The sequence below is a fragment of the Schistocerca cancellata genome, chromosome 3 (genome assembly GCF_023864275.1).
Source record: "Schistocerca cancellata isolate TAMUIC-IGC-003103 chromosome 3, iqSchCanc2.1, whole genome shotgun sequence".
Lineage (NCBI taxonomy): Eukaryota > Metazoa > Arthropoda > Insecta > Orthoptera > Acrididae > Schistocerca > Schistocerca cancellata.
Window position 1 is genome coordinate 264321421 of NC_064628.1, and position 20959 is coordinate 264342379.

Consider the following 20959-nt stretch of genomic DNA (forward strand, 5'->3'; position numbering starts at 1 on the left):
TTGTACGATGGTTTTGAACTTTGTCCACTGATCCTCAACATTATCTGTACTTGAGATAAAACTTTTGTGTTGAGCCATCAAGTACTCTGAAATCTGATTTTTGTCACTTTTGCTAAACAGAAAAATCTTCTTACCCTTTTTAATATTTCTATTTACGGCTGAAATCACCGATGCTGTAACCGCTTTATGATCGCTGATTCCCTGTTCTGCGTTAACTGTTTAAAATTGTTCGGGTCTGTTTGTCACCAGAAGGTGTAATATGTTATCGCCCCGAGTCGGTTCTCTGTTTAACTGCTCAAGGTAGTTTTCAGATAATGCACTTAAAGAAAATTTCACTGGATTCTTAGTCCCTGCTACGCGTTATAAACGTTTGAGTCTTGCAGTCTATATCTGGTTAATTGAAATCTCCACCCAAAACTATAACATGGTCGGGAAATCTACTCGAAATATTTTCCAAATTTTCCTTCGGGTGTTCTGCCACAACAGCTGCTGAGCCAGGGGGCCTATAGAGACATCCAATTACCATGTTTGAGCCTGCTTTAACCGTGACCTTCACCCAAATTATTTCACAATTTGGATCTCCGTCAATTTCCTTCGATACTATTGCACTTTTTATCGGTATAAACACGCCTCCCCCTTCACTGTCCAGCCTGTTTCTGCGGTATACATTCCAATCTGGGTTTAGAATTTCATTACTGTTTACATCTGGTTTCAGCCAACTTCCCATCCATAGGACTATGTGGGCATTGTGACCGTTTATTAATGAGAGCAGTTCTGGGACCTTTCTGTAGACGCTCCTGCAGTTTACTATTAGCACATTAATATTGTTATTCCCTGTTGCATTTTGACTACTGCTACCTTGTCGCGTCTCAGGAGGCGTCTTGTCGGATCTAGGAAGGGACTTCTCTAACCTAAAAAACCCACATGTGCACTCCAAACGTACTCCGCTACCCATGTAGCTGCTTCCTGCGTGTAGTGTCGGAAGTTCCATGCGGCTTTTCGCGGATGATGCTGTAGTATACAGAGAAGTTGCAGCATTAGAAAATTGTAGCGAAATGCAGGAAGATCTGCAGCGGATAGGCACTTGGTGCAGGGAGTGGCAACTGACCCTTAACATAGACAAATGTAATGTATTGCGAATACATAGAAAGAAGGATCCTTTATTGTATGATTATATGATAGCGGAACAAACACTGGTAGCAGTTACTTCTGTAAAATATCTGGGAGTATGCGTGCGGAACGATTTGAAGTGGAATGATCATATAAAATTAATTGTTGGTAAGGCGGGTACCAGGTTGAGATTCATTGGGAGAGTCCTTAGAAAATGTAGTCCATCAACAAAGGAGGTGGCTTACAAAACACTCGTTCGACCTATACTTGAGTATTGCTCATCAGTGTGGGATCCGTACCAGATCGGGTTGACGGAGGAGATAGAGAAGATCCAAAGAAGAGCGGCGCGTTTCGTCACAGGGTTATTTGGTAACCGTGATAGCGTTACGGAGATGTTTAACAAACTCAAGTGGCAGACTCTGCAAGAGAGGCGCTCTGCATCGCGGTGTAGCTTGCTCGCCAGGTTTCGAGAGGGTGCGTTTCTGGATGAGGTATCGAATATATTGCTTCCCCCTACTTATACCTCCCGAGGAGATCACGAATGTAAAATTAGAGAGATTAGAGCGCGCACAGAGGCTTTCAGACAGTCGTTCTTCCCGCGAACCATACGCGACTGGAACAGGAAAGGGAGATAATGACAGTGGCACGTAAAGTGCCCTCCGCCACACACCGTTGGGTGGCTTGCGGAGTATAAATGTAGATGTAGATGTAGATGTAGTGCACGCCTGACCTATTCAGGGGGACCCTGCATTTCTCACCAGATCTCCGCAGAATCGTCTGAGCCTCTGGTTTAAGCCTACCACTCGGCTCCAAACCAAAGGACCGCAATCTGTTCTGGGAACGGCACTACAAATAGTTAGCTCAGATTCCATCCCGCGAGCGAGGCTTTCCGCCTTCACCAATTCCGCCAACCGCCTGTACGAAATGAGGATGACCTCTGAACCCAGACGGCAGGAGTCATAGGTGCCGACATGAGCAACAATTTTCAGTCGGGTGCACTTACTGCTCTCTATCGCCGCCGGCAGGGCCTCCTCCACATCTCGGATGAGACCCCCCGCCAAGTAGACAAACACTGACCTTCTTTCCCGACCTTTCCACTATTTTCCTAAGGGGCTCCATCACCTGCCTAACATTGGAGCTCCCAATCACTAATAAACTCCTTCCCCCGTGTGCCTGCTCGGACCTTGCTGAAGGAGCGGCCACATTCCCACTCACATGCAGAACGGGCGATGCCACACGGCCAGCCTCCACATTGACCCTCCGCCTCCTGCGACGCGAACGCCGCTTAACCCGTCATTCCCCTTTGAGAGAGGGTACCCGCTAAGATGTCTCGACAGCAGGGACAGTGGGTGAAGCATGTAACACCTGGGGTGTACCATGCGACGCACCAGACTCCCCACTGCCGCTACACTCCGAGGCAGCAGCCTGAAGACGGCTGACCGCGGCCATCAACACGTTCAGCTGTTCGCGAACAGTGGCCAGCTCCTCCTGCGTCCGTACACAGCAGTCACACATCCTACCCATACTAAGAAATCAACAATTTATTGGAGAGAGTTAAGTAATCTACATCTAATGAGACTACTAATTCACTAAAGGTGGCGGATAGTTGACTAAACTGTGGTTACCAGACACTTCTTGTTGGAAAAAAAATGTTCAAATGTGTGTGAAATCTTATGGGACTTAACTGCCAAGGTCATCAGTCCCTAAGCTTACACACTACTTAACTTAAATTATCCTAAGGACAAACACACACACCTATGTCCGAGGGAGGACTCGAACCTCCGCCGGGACCAGCTGCACAGTCCACGACTGTAGCGCCTAGACCGCTCGGCTAATCCTACGCGGCCTTCTTCTTGGAAACAATGAAAATAGGCACTAACTGTCTTGTGGACTATATTCAAAACAAACACGAAATCTATGGAACACTATTACTAGTACTCGAAAATTAAAGCTTCCTAAAAGCAAAAACACACGGAAAAAGAAGTGACAAATAAGAAGAAAACAGTTAATATTTAAATTTACGCAGCTTGCTGCATAGGGCATGTGAAGCAGACGGCAGTTACGACGAGAGAGTCATGGACGTCCAACTATTTAGCGCCTAGTTGTAGTTTTACTGTCCTTCTACGTCTTTCCGTAGATGTTCGCGACAGTAACACGTAGACATTCGACTTGCTTCGCCGTTTTGAGATACTCGTTCACAGGCTCTGAGTAATAATAACACAATTCTACTAAAAAAATGCCAAAGATATTCAAGGACCCTGAATCCGTATATGGCTTTACGTTTCCCGAATTGGCTCTGGTTCTGAGGATATTAATGTTTATGGATTTTAACTAAGTATTCCTGTAGATGCTGATTTTCCGTCAATATCGTTGGTCCTTATTTTCATCTAACTTTTTATGTTCTTTAATTTTTCACAATTAAACAGTCTATTAAATTCTTTACAATTATTCTTATTTTATCTGTCTGAGGATAATATGAATTCTTCAAGAAGAGAATGCATAAACAACCCAAATGTGTTCTATTATATTTGCGATGAATACTGCCTATAGAAACAAAGACGGAACATCACAGACTTTGTAACAAAGGCATATCTTGCATGTTTTGGAATGCGACTTGGAGACCAATACAAATCATGGGCTCGCCAGGGTGTTCGTAAAAATTGTGTAGAGTGTCTTCGACAGTGGAAATATGGTCAAAGAGAATGTTTAAATCTCGGCATACCAATGGTCTGGCGAGAGTAAAAAAAACCACCACCATGATTGTTACTTTCGTGTTGTAGATGTCAAAGGTTTCAGTCGCTTCAAAAAACGTAAAAGGGAGTATCGAAATTTAGAATCAGGCAGGACACATGTGGCGCACAGTGAAGAAGTCCCTGCACCAGATTTTACTAAACTACCTGAACTTGTAATATCAGAACCTGAAGAAATATAAGATTTTGAGTGCAAAAGCGGCATTAGCAGTGGAAGTGAATATGAAGGAGAAATTTCTGTAGTTGCCGTGTTCGCTCAAGAGAAACTAAATGATCTGGTACGAGATCTTAATTTGTCAAACAATGGAACAGAGCCTCTGGCATCCAAGATAAAGGAAAACAATTGTCTTGGTCCAACAGTCAAAATTTCAGTGACCGTACAAAAGAAGCAGGTCTTCTGCAATACTCAGCCAATACATGTATATTGCAATTACATTCCCGTTCTGCTCATTCAGATGGCGTTACAGGAATATCAACTAAAAGAATGGCGGCTTTTTATAGACAGCACCACCAGAAGCCTGAAATGTGTCTTGTTTCACAACGGTATCATCTTTGCATCGATTCCCATTGGCCCTCAACAAAATTGAAAGAGGAGTACGAAACTATCAAAATTACATTGCAGAAATTAAATTATACTGTCTTGAACATCAGTGGTCTATTTATTGTGACCTGAAGATGGTAAACGTCATGCTTGGACAGCAGTGTGGGTACACGAAGTTGTCTTGTTTTATATGCTTATGGGACACGGAACTAAACAAGAGCAAAGAGACACGGCCTTTAAGGGAAAGTCTTACTGTAGCTCCAGCCAACATCATTCAGGAGCCATTCGTTAAAAGAGAGAAAATAATTCTCCCTCCATTGCATATAAAGCTAGGACTGATGAAGCAATTTGTTAGGGCCCTACATAAAAAAGGAAATTGCTTCAAATACACATGTAGATTTTTTCGTGCACTGAGAATTGAAAAACTGAAAGCAGGTATATTTGATCGGCCGCAGATTCGCAAGCTCATGTATGATTCCAACGCGAAAAATTTCATGAATGATTCAGAACTGTCGGCGTGGCGTAGTTATATCTTAGTTGTGAAAAACTTTTTCGATGATTATAAGGCAGACAGTTACAAAGAAATTGTGCAGAACATGTTGACAGCCTCTAGAAAGTTGGGTGTTAATGTGAGTATCGTAGTGATTTCCTCCATAGCCACTTATCAACATTTCCAGATAACTTAGACGACTACAGCGAGGAGCAAGGCCACGTAGAGGTTCCACTGAGAAATTAAGATAACGGAAGACAGGTATTACGGCACGTGGGATTGTCGACTACTGTTTGTGCCTTCATTCATGAATAAATATTAAACTGACACAAAACGGGAGCTAATTCAGCAAAACTGAGGCCATAATCGTGTACAGCAACACAACAATGATCCTAAAAGCAACTAAAAATCTTTGGCAAGAAAAACAGTGTTTAGCAGTGTAATCTGCCCTCTGTCAAAGTCGCTTGTCTCAATGGATTTCCCCATTTGTAGCCCATGGCTTCGCTAGGGTGATTCCCCGTCCGTGTCTGCTCCGCGTACATGCCTTTGTTACGCGCCCTCAACGCCACCAGAGGGAATCCGACGTCGCGGTGGGCAGTGGTCATAATGTTTTGGCTTATCAGGATGGAAAAGACTCACCGCGGTTTACTAACAAAATTCAGAAAATGACGAGGAAACTAAAGATTGTTACTGTGTCGGGTTGAAAAAGAACGTAGTAATGTCGCTAAGTAAAAGTTAGTACAAATTCGGGCATCTAAAAAAATGTCGATGCGCGAAACATACAACAACTTCCACCGTCATATGTTAGCGAAAGATCTTACCGAGAATCCTAGAAAATTCTGGTCCTAGGTAAAGTCGCTAAGCGAATCGAAGGCTCCTTCGCAGACACTCTTCGATCAGTCTGGTGGGACAATAGAAAATGGCGAAAGAAAAGCTAACTTTCAAATCTCGCGTTTAAAAAATCATTAATGCAGGAGGATAATACAAACATACCGTCGTTATACAGTCCACAGACATCTGTAAGGAGAACATAGAGATAGGCATCTCTGGTGTTGAGAAGCAACTAAAAAATTTGAAAACAAATAAGTCTGGATGGAATCAATTCGGTTTTACAGAGACTACTCTTAGGCATTAGCCCCTGACTTAGCTTGCATTTATCGTGAATGACTCGGCTAGCGCAACGTCCCAAGAGACTGAAAAAATGCACAGGAAACACACGTATGTAGTAAGGGCGAAAGAACGGACCCAAAAAATTACAGATCAATATCTTTAACGTCAATCCGCTGCAGAATCATTGAGCGCGTTCCTTGTTCGAATATAATAGATTTCCTTTAAACAGAAAGGTTTCTGTTAAAAAATCAGCACGGATTTAGAAAGCGTAGCTCATGCGAAATTCAGCTTGTCCTTTTCTTACATGATATCCTACCAACCATGGATGAAGGGCAACAGGCAAATTCCATAGTCCTAGATTTCCGGAAAGCGTTTGACATGGTGCCCCACTGCAGACCGTTAACAGATGAGGTTCGCATATATGTAGGTGGCCCAAATACATCTCTAGGAAAAACTATCATGTTGTCCTCGATGGCGAGTTTTCATCAGAGAAAAGGATAACTTCTGGGGTACCCAAGGGAAATGCGATAGGACTGCTCTTGTTCTCGGTTTACATAAACGATGTGAATGATGGATAGGGCGAGCAGCAATACGCAACTGTTTGCTGATGATGCTGATCTGTATGGGAGTAGTGGGGCAAGGCAGTTATGGCCCCAAATCCAAGATGGCGGCGATGAGGTCATATGATGACGCTTTTGGCGTGAAGTTTGAATTTTGGGCTACCTCCACTAACCTAACCCCCTCCCCTCCCCCTCCACCCAGAAAATGGCGGGATGTTCAAATTCCATCAGGATAATTCAACACACCTCTACTAACCTAAGAAAATGGCAGGAAGATAGGTCACTTGGGCTACCTCCACTAACCTAAGTCACCCAACTGTCACCTCTTCCTAGGGATTGGAGCGAAAATGACTCAGCCTGCGTTGGGCTGCTGGAGAGAGGAAGGAGTGTACTTTATTTACTTTTGGAACAATTTATTTAGGGATGGATTTTGAAAGATAGTCTATTTATCACTGTGATACAAAACACATGCTCTGACTTGCTTGGGGTCACACAACACAGCCTACAGACTTGCAAAACACTTGTAAATAATGCAATAAATTTATGTCCAGCGAACCAAACAACTAGTAAATCGCCAAAATAATAACCCATCTAAAAGACTCTGCAAACATGCTTGTTAGTCGTCAACTGTCGAAATCATGCATCAGTCTTTATTTAAACAATTTGAGGCACTACCACTATCCAGTGTGTTCACCACAATGTCCAGAGTCCAACTGACTTAGTACACAGTACCACCACCAAAGGGTGCTGTTGTCCATTCCATGACGTAATCCAGGATGGCTGCCATAATGTCAGCTGATGACACAAGTTCAGTCATCCAAGATGGCGGATTTTGGTGGGAAACAGTGTGTTCACCACGAGGTCTGGACCTAGTACACAGTACTGTCACCAGAGTGCGCTGGTGTCCATTACATAATGTAACCCAAGATGGTGGGGGAAAATAGTGGGAAACAGTGTAGTCGCAATGAGGTATAGGCCTAGTACACAGTACTGTCACCAGAGGGCGCTGTCATCCTTTCTGTGTCATAATCCAAAATGACTGTCTGGAGGAGAAAATGTCTCAGTCCGTGCTGGGCTGCTGGAGAGAGGAAGGAGTGTACTTTATTTATTTTGGAACAATTTATTTAGGGATGGATTTGAGATACAGTCTTATCACACTGATACACAACACAGTCTGACATGCTTGTGGTCACGCCACACAGCCCACAGACCTGTAAACTACTCCCAAATAACGCTCTGCAAATCATCCAAACAACTCCTAAATTACCAAAATAATTTCATTACAGACATGCAAACTCCTCCTAAATAAAGCAGTACACTGATGTGCAGCACAAAATCATTGAAAACTGTTCAAATACTGCATAGCACAGCGTACAGACCTGCTCACAAAATAATGCAACAGTCACACAGACAACGTACGCAGGCACTGCCCACCAGCCCCATCCACTGGATAGCACAGGAGGCTCCCGCACACACTCTCAGAAGTTGGGATTCACTGGCACCTCTCACGAAGTAACACACAGGTGCATATTTGGGTCCTGCAAGCATGAGGCAGCGACATCCCTTTCATACTTGGTACCTGAGAAATTCCTCTCGAAACACGTGTTCACCTAGGCACCATTGCTGACATGACTGTACAGAAGCAAAGACCTATCTGCAGAGCGCAGATGCTCCAAGGCTGCACGCACGTCGATGCTGCTGTGAGCCGCCACCAGACACAAGCCAGCGCAAGGCATAACTCTCACGCCTCAGGCAGCAAGCAGGTGAAAGTTGGCTCTATTTTCTGGTACACAGTAAGAGTTCTTTGAGTGTAAAACTAACGTCACAGAACTCCGAGGCGCGCTCACGGCGATCCGATACATGAGACACCTCTGGGTAGCACGTGTGTTTACCATTGCTGATGCAGTACCTGTGGATACTGACATCACAGAATAGCAAAGGGTGCATTGTTCCTAACGACCCTAATAGAAAACGCAAGCTGTGTCTAGCTGTGCATGCGTACCCAGTGTGGCTGATGCATCACGCGAAATGTTCATCTTGCTATTAAGAAACGTCTCAGAAACGTTAATCGTTCTCACCACTAAAAGCCTGTGCACGCTTGCGAAAACACCATTAATCATAAAAGCATTCTTGTTGTTTGGAAAGAGAGCACTCTCTAAGCACAGACAGGGGGATATCAGAACAATTAACCAAACAGAATTCGAAGCAATATCTTTCATAAGAGGAAAAAATGGCCGGAATTTTGGGTATTCCACAGCTACAGGTCTGTAGATGTCCTCATGCCACAGTGGTGGATGAGTAGCGGCATCCCCACCACAGATGGATGGTCTGCTTCAACTTGTATTTGAACACTTGCTTTCTCAGAAATTACTGTACATACCTTGCCTCCATCTTGTTCGAATCAGTTTGTAGATGCTCCTACATCCTGGCACAAAGGATGTCTTGTTAATGAATAGAGCATTACGATTGTATTTTGTACAGGTCACCATATTGCACTGACAATTAAACCCTGCAAAGTGGCCTACAGATCGTCAAATATGGAAAGACTCTTACTCGATTACACTGCTCTCCTATTGAGGACAGAAACTTGAATATTAGAGCGTGAAACTGATCTCCAACCCAGCAGTATATCATCGTGTACCATGTCGATGTAGTAAACATACTATTGATATCCTGCGCCATACAAAATCAGCCCTTTTCCATTATTCATACATTTACCACAAAGACAGACAGCTCTGTATACACTCCTCGCAGCACTAGGTATTTACATGCGAGGTCAGTGGTCATCCACCCCCGACGGGTGACCACAGCACCCTCAGCAGACCGAAGTCACTCTCAGAACTGTTGTACAAATTCAGGTTTGTTTTCCCCCCGATACAAACACGTTATACAAACGCGTTACTGTTTCTGGTCCAGACCTGCTTGCTTACTTGCTTTTCTACATCCATCTCCAGACTCTGGGATTACAGGAACAAATGTATTTTTGCATGATTTGCCATAACATTGTACCATTTTCGCAGGACTTCTTGATATCAAGCACACAGCAGTATCCTACCGATCGCTCACTCAACATAATCCCGAAGATACAGACTGGAAATTATTTCTCTACAAACCCAAAACTTTAGCTAAGTGGGGCATGCTGTAAACCACTGACTAACTAGAAACTTGTCATGCCTGCGAAGACATTTACACAGAAACTCGAAAAAGTAGAGAAAACTGATATTTCCACTGGCCAGTACCAATGACAGTGATGTAGCAGACTCAAAATCACCCCTATAATTTGCAAGGTCAACTAAGTGTTTCTCATGTCTAGAGAAGCAGCAAATGTGTGGTGTCTTCCACATGCTAGATATACACACCACAATCGATCTTCAACCGAACGGTTCACATGGGAGGGAATAATGGTCCAGTGCAAACACACCTTCATATTCCTCTCAAATTTCCACATAGTGACGAAACCTATCCAACATATGCAGCATTAGAAAATTGCAGCGAAATGCAGGAAGATCTGCAGTGGATAGACACTTGGTGCAGGGAGTGGCAACTGACCCTTAACATAGACAAATGTAATGTATTGTGAATACGTAGAAAGAAGGATCCTTTATTGTATGATTATAAGAGAGCGGAACAAACACTGGTAGCAGTTACTTCTGTAAAATATCTGGGAGTATGCGTGCAGAACTATTTGAAGTGGAATTATCATATAAAATTAATTGTTGGTAAGGTGGGTCCCAGGTTGAGATTCATTGGGAGAGTCCTTAGAAAATGTAGTCCATCAACAAAGGAGGTGGCTTAGAAAACACTTGTTTGACCTATACTTGAGTATTGCTCATCAGTGTGGGATCCGTACCAGGTCGGGTTGACGGAGGAGATAGAGAAGATCCAAAGAAGAGGGGCATGTTTTGTCACAGGGTTATTTGGTGAGCGTGATAGTGCGACGGAGATTTTTCGCGAACTCAAGTGGCAGACTCTGCAAGTGAGCCACTCTGCATCACAGTGTAGCTCGCTGTTCAGGTTTCGAGAGGGTGTGTTTCTGGATGAGGTATCGAATATATTACTTCCCCCTACTTACACCTCCTGAGGAGATCACGAATGTAAAATTAGAGAGAGTCGAGCGCGCATGGAGGCTTTCTGGCAGTCGTTCTTCCCGCAAATCGACATGCGACTGGATCAGGAAAGGGAGGTAATGGCAGTGGCACATAAAGTGCCCTCCGCCACACACCGTTGGGTGGCTTGCGGAGTATAAATGTAGATGTAGATACTAAGTATTAGTTCGCTATTCAGTCGTCTAGAGGACAATACAGTTAAGTCATCTACATTCCTTCACTCCAACAGGCCTCTCCATTCGGACAGCTCCTACAATTAACAGAAAACGTGAATCATCCCCGCACAGGTCACCAGGGCTGCACGCCGAGCATGCATAGGTAGAATCATCATCCTAAGGAATTGGTCCATTTATATTTTATCCCTGTACTCACAACTAAATGTTACAATTGCTGTCTCAGTTGAATGACATGCGACAATTAGAGAAGTATCAGGAATACACCGTGTTGATGGCTGTGGCTCTGGAAATAGAAAAATCAGTACCATTCTTATCCCTTGACATACTCTTCCCTTGGCTGTCACAGTATTCCATGCAAATCCGTACCTTCCTTTGCACATGTCTGAACACACACACACATATTTTATAAGCCTGATGCTCAAGGCAAATCTATTATGCTCCCCCTACTACTAAGTATAATACCTCGTCAATCACTGATCGCTGGTGATACAAAATAATACTGACCAAAAATGAACGATGGGTGGACATGTCTCATAAGTTTTTCTTGTGAGTGCTACCACTGTGTCTTAGAAAGAGAAGTTTAATCGTCTTACAAACCGCCAGATGTTGAAAAACCTGATCCCGATAACTACTGTGTGTTACTGTCACAAGCAGTCTTGGTTCTACATGTGCACACAAGTACCCATGTTAAAAGCTATACCAGCTTTATAAATCCACGTATGACATTACCTACGAATTACTTGTTTTTTTCCAGACAAATACCGAGACAGTGATCATAGGAGTATATATTATCAGACCAGCAGTGTGGTTACATGTAGACCACAATGCAACCTCGTCATAAAATCGCTGAATTTTGAAAGTGATTTGGCTAAGGAGTGTGATATGAAACAGATGTTTGCAACCCTACTCCGCCGCCACTAGATACTTCTCCAGTATTTGTAACGCATTCTGTCTCGATGCCATATCATATTTCTGGCACTCTCATGTCTCGAAATGAGCCACCTTTCTCGAACCTATCTGCTACAGAAAATTCCAACATGGTTTTAGGTACCCCCTATGTATCTTGCAACTATCCCTCAGACTCTGCACTACAATCCCTACAGCTTTGCACATTTGATTGTTCCAATGTAAGTCAGAACTGAGTAGAAGTCGGAGGAAGCTATGTCTACTACCTTCGGCAACCCGTGTAGAAACAAGTGAAGCTGAGTTACTGTGACAGAACTGTGTTTGGACCATTCGATGGAAACAAAGCCTGCTCCTGCAACACAAGGTAGCATAAAAGACAGTACTGGAACTGGGGGAAGGATGTGGATTTTACTACTGCATTGTGGTGCTTCTCCAAACTACAAGCAGATACTACAGATCCACATGCCTCACGGTCCATTCACGTCTATCACCCCAACATTGTCTGCCCCTGGTAGCTGAGTGGTCAGCAGGATGGAATGTCATACCTAACGGCCCGGGTTTGATTCCCAGCTGGGTCAGAGATTTTCTCTGCTCAGGGACTGGGTGTTGTGTTGTCCTGATCATCATCATTTCGTTCCCATCAACACGCAAGTCGCCGAAGTGGCGTCACCTCGAAAGACTTGCACCAGGCAAACAGTCTACCCAACAGCAGGCTCTAGCCATATGACATTTCCATTTTACTCCAACATTCTATCATCGTTATTCTGTTCCATCTACCAGAGAATAATTATGAACTATATAATGTCCACTAACATCATCCGACAGAGAACTCAGTAAGATTTTTACCGCATCTCTCTCCTCCCATATATCGAAAGCAAATACTGCATGCATACCGGAATCAAGCACATGTGACGATCCTATTAAATATACAGGTATTGGCCCACTGCACAGACCAGTTTAAAGTATCATCACCTGTACTTGAGGAGGATGACCATATCCCACAGACTATACTGTAAGTCGCAAGAGATGCTCCCTGTGACCTCGTGTCGTTGTTCGAAACGTTTTTTTCTGCTGTAACACGCTCTGTACATTATCATAAATTTTGTTTTTCCACCACGACTTCCAGGTCTGTGTCAGGCTCTAAACTGACATTAACACATTCTGATCCATTGCCTCTCGCGGAAAACTAGACGTCGCACGGTGTAAATCATCTTGTTACTGTGACTACTATAACACGCCACACACACTGGGTGGTTTTAAATAAAAGAGAGTTACAACATAAGGAAACTGGAAGTGTTTGGCAGCTTTGTGAAGAGTTTCCAAACTGCTGTCCAAAAGTGATTGACGACCTCTATATTTAAACTCATTTGTCACAGTGAGAGAATAGCTGATGGCTATGAATTCTGTTTCGACTGATTCCTTACATTGCAGTCATGTAAGCGATCGCTGTTTCGGTGCTATCCATCCCCAGAAGAAGTTGTCCCTCCACCAAACCTCTTTCTCCAACTCAAACAAACGATGTCAGTCAATCATTATATGGTAACGAACATCATACCAGTGGAAGGATGGGGTAGGAAAGACACCATCAATGTACTGTAATAATAAGCATCACAGTTGATAGTGTGAACAATTTTAGCAATTTTACAGTAATTTCAACACCGATAAATACTGCAACAGCATGTTTCCCAATTTCAGTATCATAGCTAAACAGCCCCGTCTCTACTTTGCAAGTATCATTGTGAATGTAGATAGATGATTGTGCAGTACTTCTATTCATTGTTAATTGTCAAACACATACATCATCAAAGTATACCAGACAGCACTCTACATATTTCTAACACCTCGAGCATAGTGCTTAATTTACGATCTATCTCTATGTTGGTGGGGGGTCAGAGAGCATTCTCACAGTCTTAGGATAAAATTAGAGACTGAAAGACCCCTCACACTGTCATTGACCAACCTGCCTTGCAGCACTGTTACCGATTTGATCTGTAACCGACCAGAAGTAGACTGCTACTTTCCACGACTCATGTCAGAGGGTGTGTTTTGTATCAGTGTGATAAATATACTATCTCAAATCCATCCCTAAATAAAATGACACTCCTTTCTCTCTCCAGCAGCCCAGCACAGGCTGAGTCATTTTCCCCTCCAGACAGTCATTTTGGGTTACATCACAGAATGGACAACAGTGCCCTCTGGTGGTGGTACTGTGTACTAGGTCAGTTGGACTTTGGACCTTGTGGCGAACACACTGGATAGTGGTAGTGCTTCAAATTGTTTAAATAAAGACTGGTGCATGATTTCGACAGTTGACGATTAGCAAGCATGTTTGTAGAGTCTTTCAGATGGGTTATTATTTTGACGATTTATGAGTTTTTTGGCTCTCTGGACAAAATGTATTGCATTATTTACAAGTGGTTTGCAGGTCTGTAGGCTGTGTGGCGTGAGCCCAAGCATGTCAGAGCATATGTTTTGTATCACAGTGATAAATATACTATCTTTCAAAATCCATCCCTAAATAAATTGTTCCAAAAGTAAATAAAGTACACTCATTCCTCTCTCCAGCAGCCCAGTGCAGGCTGAGTCATTTTCGCTCCAATCCCTAGGAAGAGGTGACAGTTGGGTGACTTAGGTTAGCGGAGGTATCCCAAGTGACCCATCTTCCTGCCATTTTCTAATGTTAGTAGAGGTGTGTTGAATTATCCTGATGGAATTTGAACTTCCCACCAGCGGCCGGCCCGGGTGTATCATTCCATAATGTATCATCTCTAGGGCAGAGTTCTTCAATCGTAATGGCTGGCGAGTGTTGGCGAGCCAATTTCTCGGCAAACCATGACCATCTAACTTAAGGACACCACACACATCCATGCCCGAGGCGGGTTTCGAACCTGCGACCGTAGCAGCAGCCCGGTTCCGGACTGAAGCGCCTAGAACCGCTCGGCCACAGCGGCCGGCCCGGGTGTATCATTCCATAATGTATCATCTCTAGGGCAGAGTTCTTCAATCGTAATGGCTGGCGAGTGCTGGCGAGCCAATTTCTCGGAAACCCATGACCATCTGTTGCCAATGAGTGTGGTATGTGACGAACGTGCTCGTTAAGATAACAGTCGAACACCTTCTGTACTAAAGTAGGTCAGACAGGCCCAGAAGATAGGGTGCACTCGCCGGGGTTAACACATCAGAAATGTAACGGCTGTTGTCCAAATTACCGGCTATGCGAGCCAAAGTTATGGCAAAAAAATGGTTCAAATGGCTCTCAATACTATGGGACTTAACATCTGAGGTCATCAGTCCCCTAGAACTTAGAACTACTTAAACCTAACTAACCTAAGGACATCACACACATCCATGCCAGATGCAGGATTCGAACCTGCGACCGTATCGGTCGCGCGGTTCCAGACTGAAGCGCCTAGAACCGCATGGCCTCACCGGCCGGCAAAGTTATGGCGCTCCACACCATCGCACCAGGTGCTGGGCCACGTATGGTGGTTGTCAAATGTGATACGACAACGACCTTTCTCCCGGAGCCTCCACAGGTGGACACTTCTATCGTGATGGTGCACACAGAACCAGGAAAGAGGACGTGATAGCGCTCGTATGTCCAGCGTAGTTGATGGATGCAGTACTGTCGCCCAGTTTAGTCGATGGGTGCACTACTGTCGCCGCGTCTCTCTCTGTCGCTCTCTCTGTCCCTCTCTGTGTCTCTCTTTCCCTCTCTGTGTCTCTCTCTTCCTGCTGCCGCTTCAAAGAAAGTCGCACCAACGGTCACCATGTGTCAGATTGTGGTACTCAAGATGTCGTCACACTGTCCTTGCTGCAGTCAAGACCATTTTCTGACTTTAAGGTACGGTCTTGCGCAGCCGAGCGATGCATACATCTGTTTTTTCGAGCGTTAGTCGAGTAGGGCCGTGGAAATCCTGAACCAACCGATTTCGTATTCGCATGACAATCGTGGTATCCCGACCAACATGAGCAGCAATAAAGTACACCGCGATCTCGATACGCCACACTCTGTCGCTTTCAAATTTCGACACCTGCCTATTGAAGTTTACCTTTAAACGTCAGCCCACTAACAACATTCAGATGTGATTTCTGAATGATATACCCGATACGTGATTTTTCTAACACAGGGTGGTTTTTTTTTAACTTGAGACATCTAAATATCTCGAAAACGATGCGTCGCACGGAAAAAAATATTCTAGGTAACAAGTTAATGTTAGGAAAGGGGGCATCTGTCTGTGCTACAACTGCCCATCTCTTAACCACCCCTCCTGCATGGGCGGGTTAACTTTGTATTTTCAAATGGGAACCTTCCATTTTATTGCACATTCGGATTCTACGGCAAAAAACACGCATAGTTTACCGAAACCATTGTTCTCCCTTCGTGGTAGATGATGCAGTCATCGACAATTTAATATCATGTGTGTTTGTTTTTTGCAATTAAGAATCGAGTGATTTGATTCCACATTTCATTTACGTTGCAAACGCAAACCTTTGTGTTGTAACGTTCGCCATTGATGTTCGAAATTTACTTTAGTGTTGCAAATTTGATTGTACAGTGCAGTATTGTTAGCCGTTTCAATCTCTGGTGGGAAACAACATTTAGGGTGATGCAGGAGCAACGACGTAAATGTATAGTCTTCTGTTCCCATAGGGATGCTTGATGTCGGTGAGTCACCTTGCCTCTTACCAACTGGAGTGCTCGATTTCTGTGTGCATGTGGTTTTCGCACGATATATATGTATCCATGGCAGGTGCGCCTTTCACTATCACTTCGTGGACATTTTATCTTTGGATAGAAACACAGACCGAAATCAGACACCTTGGTGGCGGAGTTCGTGGGCGGCCATCGAAATCAAGAATTCCGATGGTTTGAGGACTCACAAGCCGGCCGGTGTGGCCGTGCGGTTCTAGGCGCTTCGATCTGGAACCGCGTGACCGCTACGGTCGTAGGTTCGAATCCTGCCTCGGGCACGGATGTGTGTGATGTCCTTAGGTTAGTTAGGTTTAAGTAGTTCTAAGTTCTAGGGGACTGATGACCACAGATGTTAAGTCCCATAGTGCTCAGAGCTATTTGAACCATTTGAGGACTCACAACAAACAACCACATAGGGAACAGAAAACTATGCTACCGTACAAGTAGCTTATTTGCCAGAAATGTTAATGTTTAGCCGCATTATTTGGATTATACAATCACATTTGCAACTCTGGAGTAAAATTTGAACATCAGTATCACCGTTAGAACACAAAGATTTACGTTTACATCGTAAATTAAATGTAGAATCAAATGTCTTCGTTCTTAATTGCAAAAGCAGACACATTCGATATTACAGCGCCATGAACCATGAATGGAAAACAATGGTTTGAGTAAATCGCACGTAATTTTTGGCGTAGAATCCGAGTATGCAATAAAAATGGTGAGTTCACTTTTGAAAATACAAAGTTGACCCCGCCCACGCAGTAGGGGTGGTTAGGAGGTGGCCAGTTGTGGCATGGACACATGTCTCCTTTACTATTCCTAACTTTTTACCTAGAACTTTTTTTTCTTGCGATGCGCCATTTTCGAAATATTTAGCTATCTCAATTTAAGCGAAACACTCTGTATATAGATGGCGTTTACTCCCGCCTGCTGTGCTGCACTTCACCATTTGCACATCTCAGCGCGCAGTGCACTCCACGCCATCTCTATGTTTGGAACATGCCGCCTCTGTGGTGTTGCAGTTTTAGTGACCAGCAGTGTATAAGACGAAACTGTTGCACTAGATGCTGACCTTTAATGGATTACTGGTGATGGCGGTCACCTGGTGGCCCCTCTCGGCGAGAGCCCGCATGATGATGAGGAACGGCTTCTGGTGGCTGATGGACGCCGTGGGGTTGATGCCCAGAATCCTCGCCGACATGGAACAGCCCGTAAACAGCAGCAGGAGCAGCACGGTAGCTTGCATGGTGACTGGTTCAGATTTCAACCTGCGAGGCAGACAAATTATCCGATAAATCGGTCACAAAACCTGAAAAAGTAAAAGAAAATATGCTATCCCAGACTTTAAGTTCTGCTTCTTAACGTTGGATACAAATAATGGAAAATTGGAAAGAGTGAAACAAAATGTATTATATTCAATAAAATCTAAGTGAGCCGTAGTTGTGTCCGGCCCTTCGAAAACCGCGCCAGGTGGAGTGCTTTCGCATCGCGTCTAGTGTTTGCAGTGGCGCTTTCGGTTTGGCGGGCTGTTTGGATTGCTACCGCCCTCTGGCGGGAGGTGGAGCAAGTGTACGGTCGCGTGACGATCGAGGAGTACGTACTGGGCGCGAGCGGGGCCCTCCTGTTGGGGGTCGTCAACTGCTCGCCACGTGCTTTGGCCGACCTCTTGGCTGTCAGGGGCTAAGTCTGCCTTACCCGCATGTACGTGGCTTATGAAGCTTAGAAGCCGTGGTGCAGGAGATCAGCACGTGGGACCGTATGTCTTCTTATCGGCCGTTAAAACCATTGGTAGCGGTTGGCTCTGGCGAGCATAAGGAAGTGCAACGTGTTCCCGGCGCTGTGGTGGAGTGTGAGAAGTTGAGTACTGTTTTTATGTAACAGGTTTTTTTTTTCAAGTTCTAGTGACGTGTATGAGTTTCTTCGCCAGTGGTTTTGTTGGGGTCTTCCCACCACAGTTTTCGTTTGCCTGTCCGCGGGAATGTGGTAATTGCTTCTTGGTCGGGCCGTTTCATTCACACCTTGATTGGGTCATTTAGGGTCGGTGTCGCGTGTCTCTGTGGTTCGGGGTCTGTGCAGGCACCGCCCTTGCTATATCTTCTGGTTTCGGGTAACTCGGGGAGAAGGTGGCTAGTAATGCAAGTTTTGGGGCTGATCTGCTGTGGCCCTGTAGACCACCAACAACTATTCCGACTCTTGTGATCTGGGCCCCTTTAGACGTGTCACTCCCTCACCGAGCTAAGGAAAATTTTTTTGGGAACTGCATTTAAGGTGAAGCTTTGTGTGCTGGATTATTCACATATATCTTGTAACAACTGACAGGTGTAATATAAGTTATTTAATTGGCAAGAGACAACTATTTTAACTTTAGGACAAACTAGCTACTTAAAGGTTTTTTTTAAGGTATTGCTCTCTTATCTATATGTATGATAAGTTTAAAATCCTATTATTGGGAAGTTGTTAACGTCATACCTTTCAATATCCTTTACATAGAGAAAATTTGCCAGCTATTTAAAAGAGTTTTTTTTTAATTTGTTATATATATATATATATATATATATATATATATATATATATATATATATAGTTTAACATCTTATTTTTGGAAAGTTGTTAACGTCGTAACTTGGAATCTCCTTTTCATAAAGAAAATTCGTCAGCTCTTGGAAATTGTTTCTTTAAAAAATGCCAGACTAGAAAATTCATTATTGTGAAAGTCTTTTAAAATAAAAAGGTATCTTTAGCAGTGTGTGTTATTTCACCAGCACCTCCTTAATTGACGGTTCATTAAGCTTATATTGCAGTCGTCTTAATTTGTTGCCTTGTTTCGATACTGGGCGTATATGAATCTATGACGAGCTCGTCTCCCAAGCTCTGACTTGTGCGGAGCTGAAAGAGAAACAGCCATTCACATTAGCTTTTACACTTTTTGACACCTACTAAGGAACAACTGACACTTCCTAACGAAAAACTATCAATTTCTACGGAACAACTGGCAACTGCTACGGAACACCCGACCATTGTTAATCATAACCAGTTCCTACGAAAGAACCCGACAGTTGCTGCGGAACACCCGACCATTGTTAATCATAATATTAATACGTACACACGAAAATTGAGGTACCGAATGTAATATGAATTACATAAGAAGACAAACGAAATTTACATAATTCGAAAAGTACTTAGCCATAGATGTGCACAAACAAAAAATCGTATGTGTACGTAGAAGTTAAGAGTAGTAAAAGGAAGTAGATGCTTTCATATTCGTAACTCCCTCTTTATGACGCATTAAAGCTCCAGGAAGTGAACATGGAAAATAAAATAATTTTTTTATAATGAATACGAAATGATAACTACTATGCAGTAGAGTTTTTGAATTCTCTGTCTGCAAGTCGTTTGCCACCAAACAAATTACCACTAAAAATTAACTCCATGGTTCTCTTATTACAAAAAAAATGCGAAAGAAGAATTAGTTAGTAGAACCAGAATTCGTGCCAAATGTTTATACAATAATGCTATTGATTGCCAAAATTTACCTATAATCGTACAAAACTAGCGAATTTTGGTTCTAAGTGTACATATAACTTATTCTGGTACTGTTTTATCTTTTGAGTTTCAAAGAACACGATTCCCAGTAATTCCGGCATTTGTTATTACCATTAATAAGTTATATGGACAAACACTGAAAAGCGTTGGGATCTTTTCAAGAGAACCAAATGGTCAGTTATATGTTGCAACAAGTAGAGACCTATCTTTAATGATTTGAAATTTTATACTTGTGAACATGGGAAGCAAAGACTTTTAGCGAATGAGGAAAGAACATTTACTAAAAATATTGTTTATACTGAGGTTCTGTATCGTTAAACTGTAGAATATAGCAATTATTTCCCTCATTTGTATCTTTCATTCTCTCATGCTTCATCTTCGCCCTTTCTTATTGCTTTCCACATAGCGTTCTGGTAAGATCCAAAAATATGCATAGTGTTCAGGTAGGAACTAAGAATTGCACACGGATAAATTCCAGTTATTTATATTACAAAATTGAGTTTCGTTACTTAATAAATACAATTAGTCAAATATCTACCGCAGGCGATTCTAATAACAGGTCGTGTCTCTGACAGAACCATTTACTTATGTGTGTTATCCTGCTTTCCCATGTGGCGAAATTTATGCCATTTTTCATTATAAATATACACTACTGGACATTAAAATTGCTACTCCACGAAGATAACGTGCTACAGACGCGAAATTTAACCGACAGCAAGAAGATGCTGTGATGTGCAAATGGTTAGCTTTTCAGAGCATTCACACAAGGATGACGCCGGTGGCGACACTTACAACGTGCTGACATGAGGAAAGTTTCCAACCGATTTCTCATACACAAACAGCAGTTGCCCGACGTTGCCTGGTCAAACGTTGTTGTGATGCCTCGTGTAAGGAGGAGAAATGCGTACCATCACATTTCCGACTTTGATAAAGGTCGGATTGTAGCCTATCGCGATTGCGGTTTATCG

General features: G+C 43.4%; 1 protein-coding gene across 1 annotated transcript in view; it reads right to left on the reverse strand.

Moving 5' to 3' along the window:
- LOC126174914 (UDP-glucosyltransferase 2-like) overlaps positions 1-20959 on the reverse strand; it is a 127810-nt gene that overhangs the window by 89892 nt on the left and 16959 nt on the right. Inside the window, exon 2 of the mRNA XM_049921351.1 lies at positions 17521-17716. Within this exon, the coding sequence (XP_049777308.1) occupies positions 17521-17694 (174 nt within the window). The 5' untranslated portion in view covers positions 17695-17716. The remainder of the gene's footprint in view (positions 1-17520; positions 17717-20959) is intronic.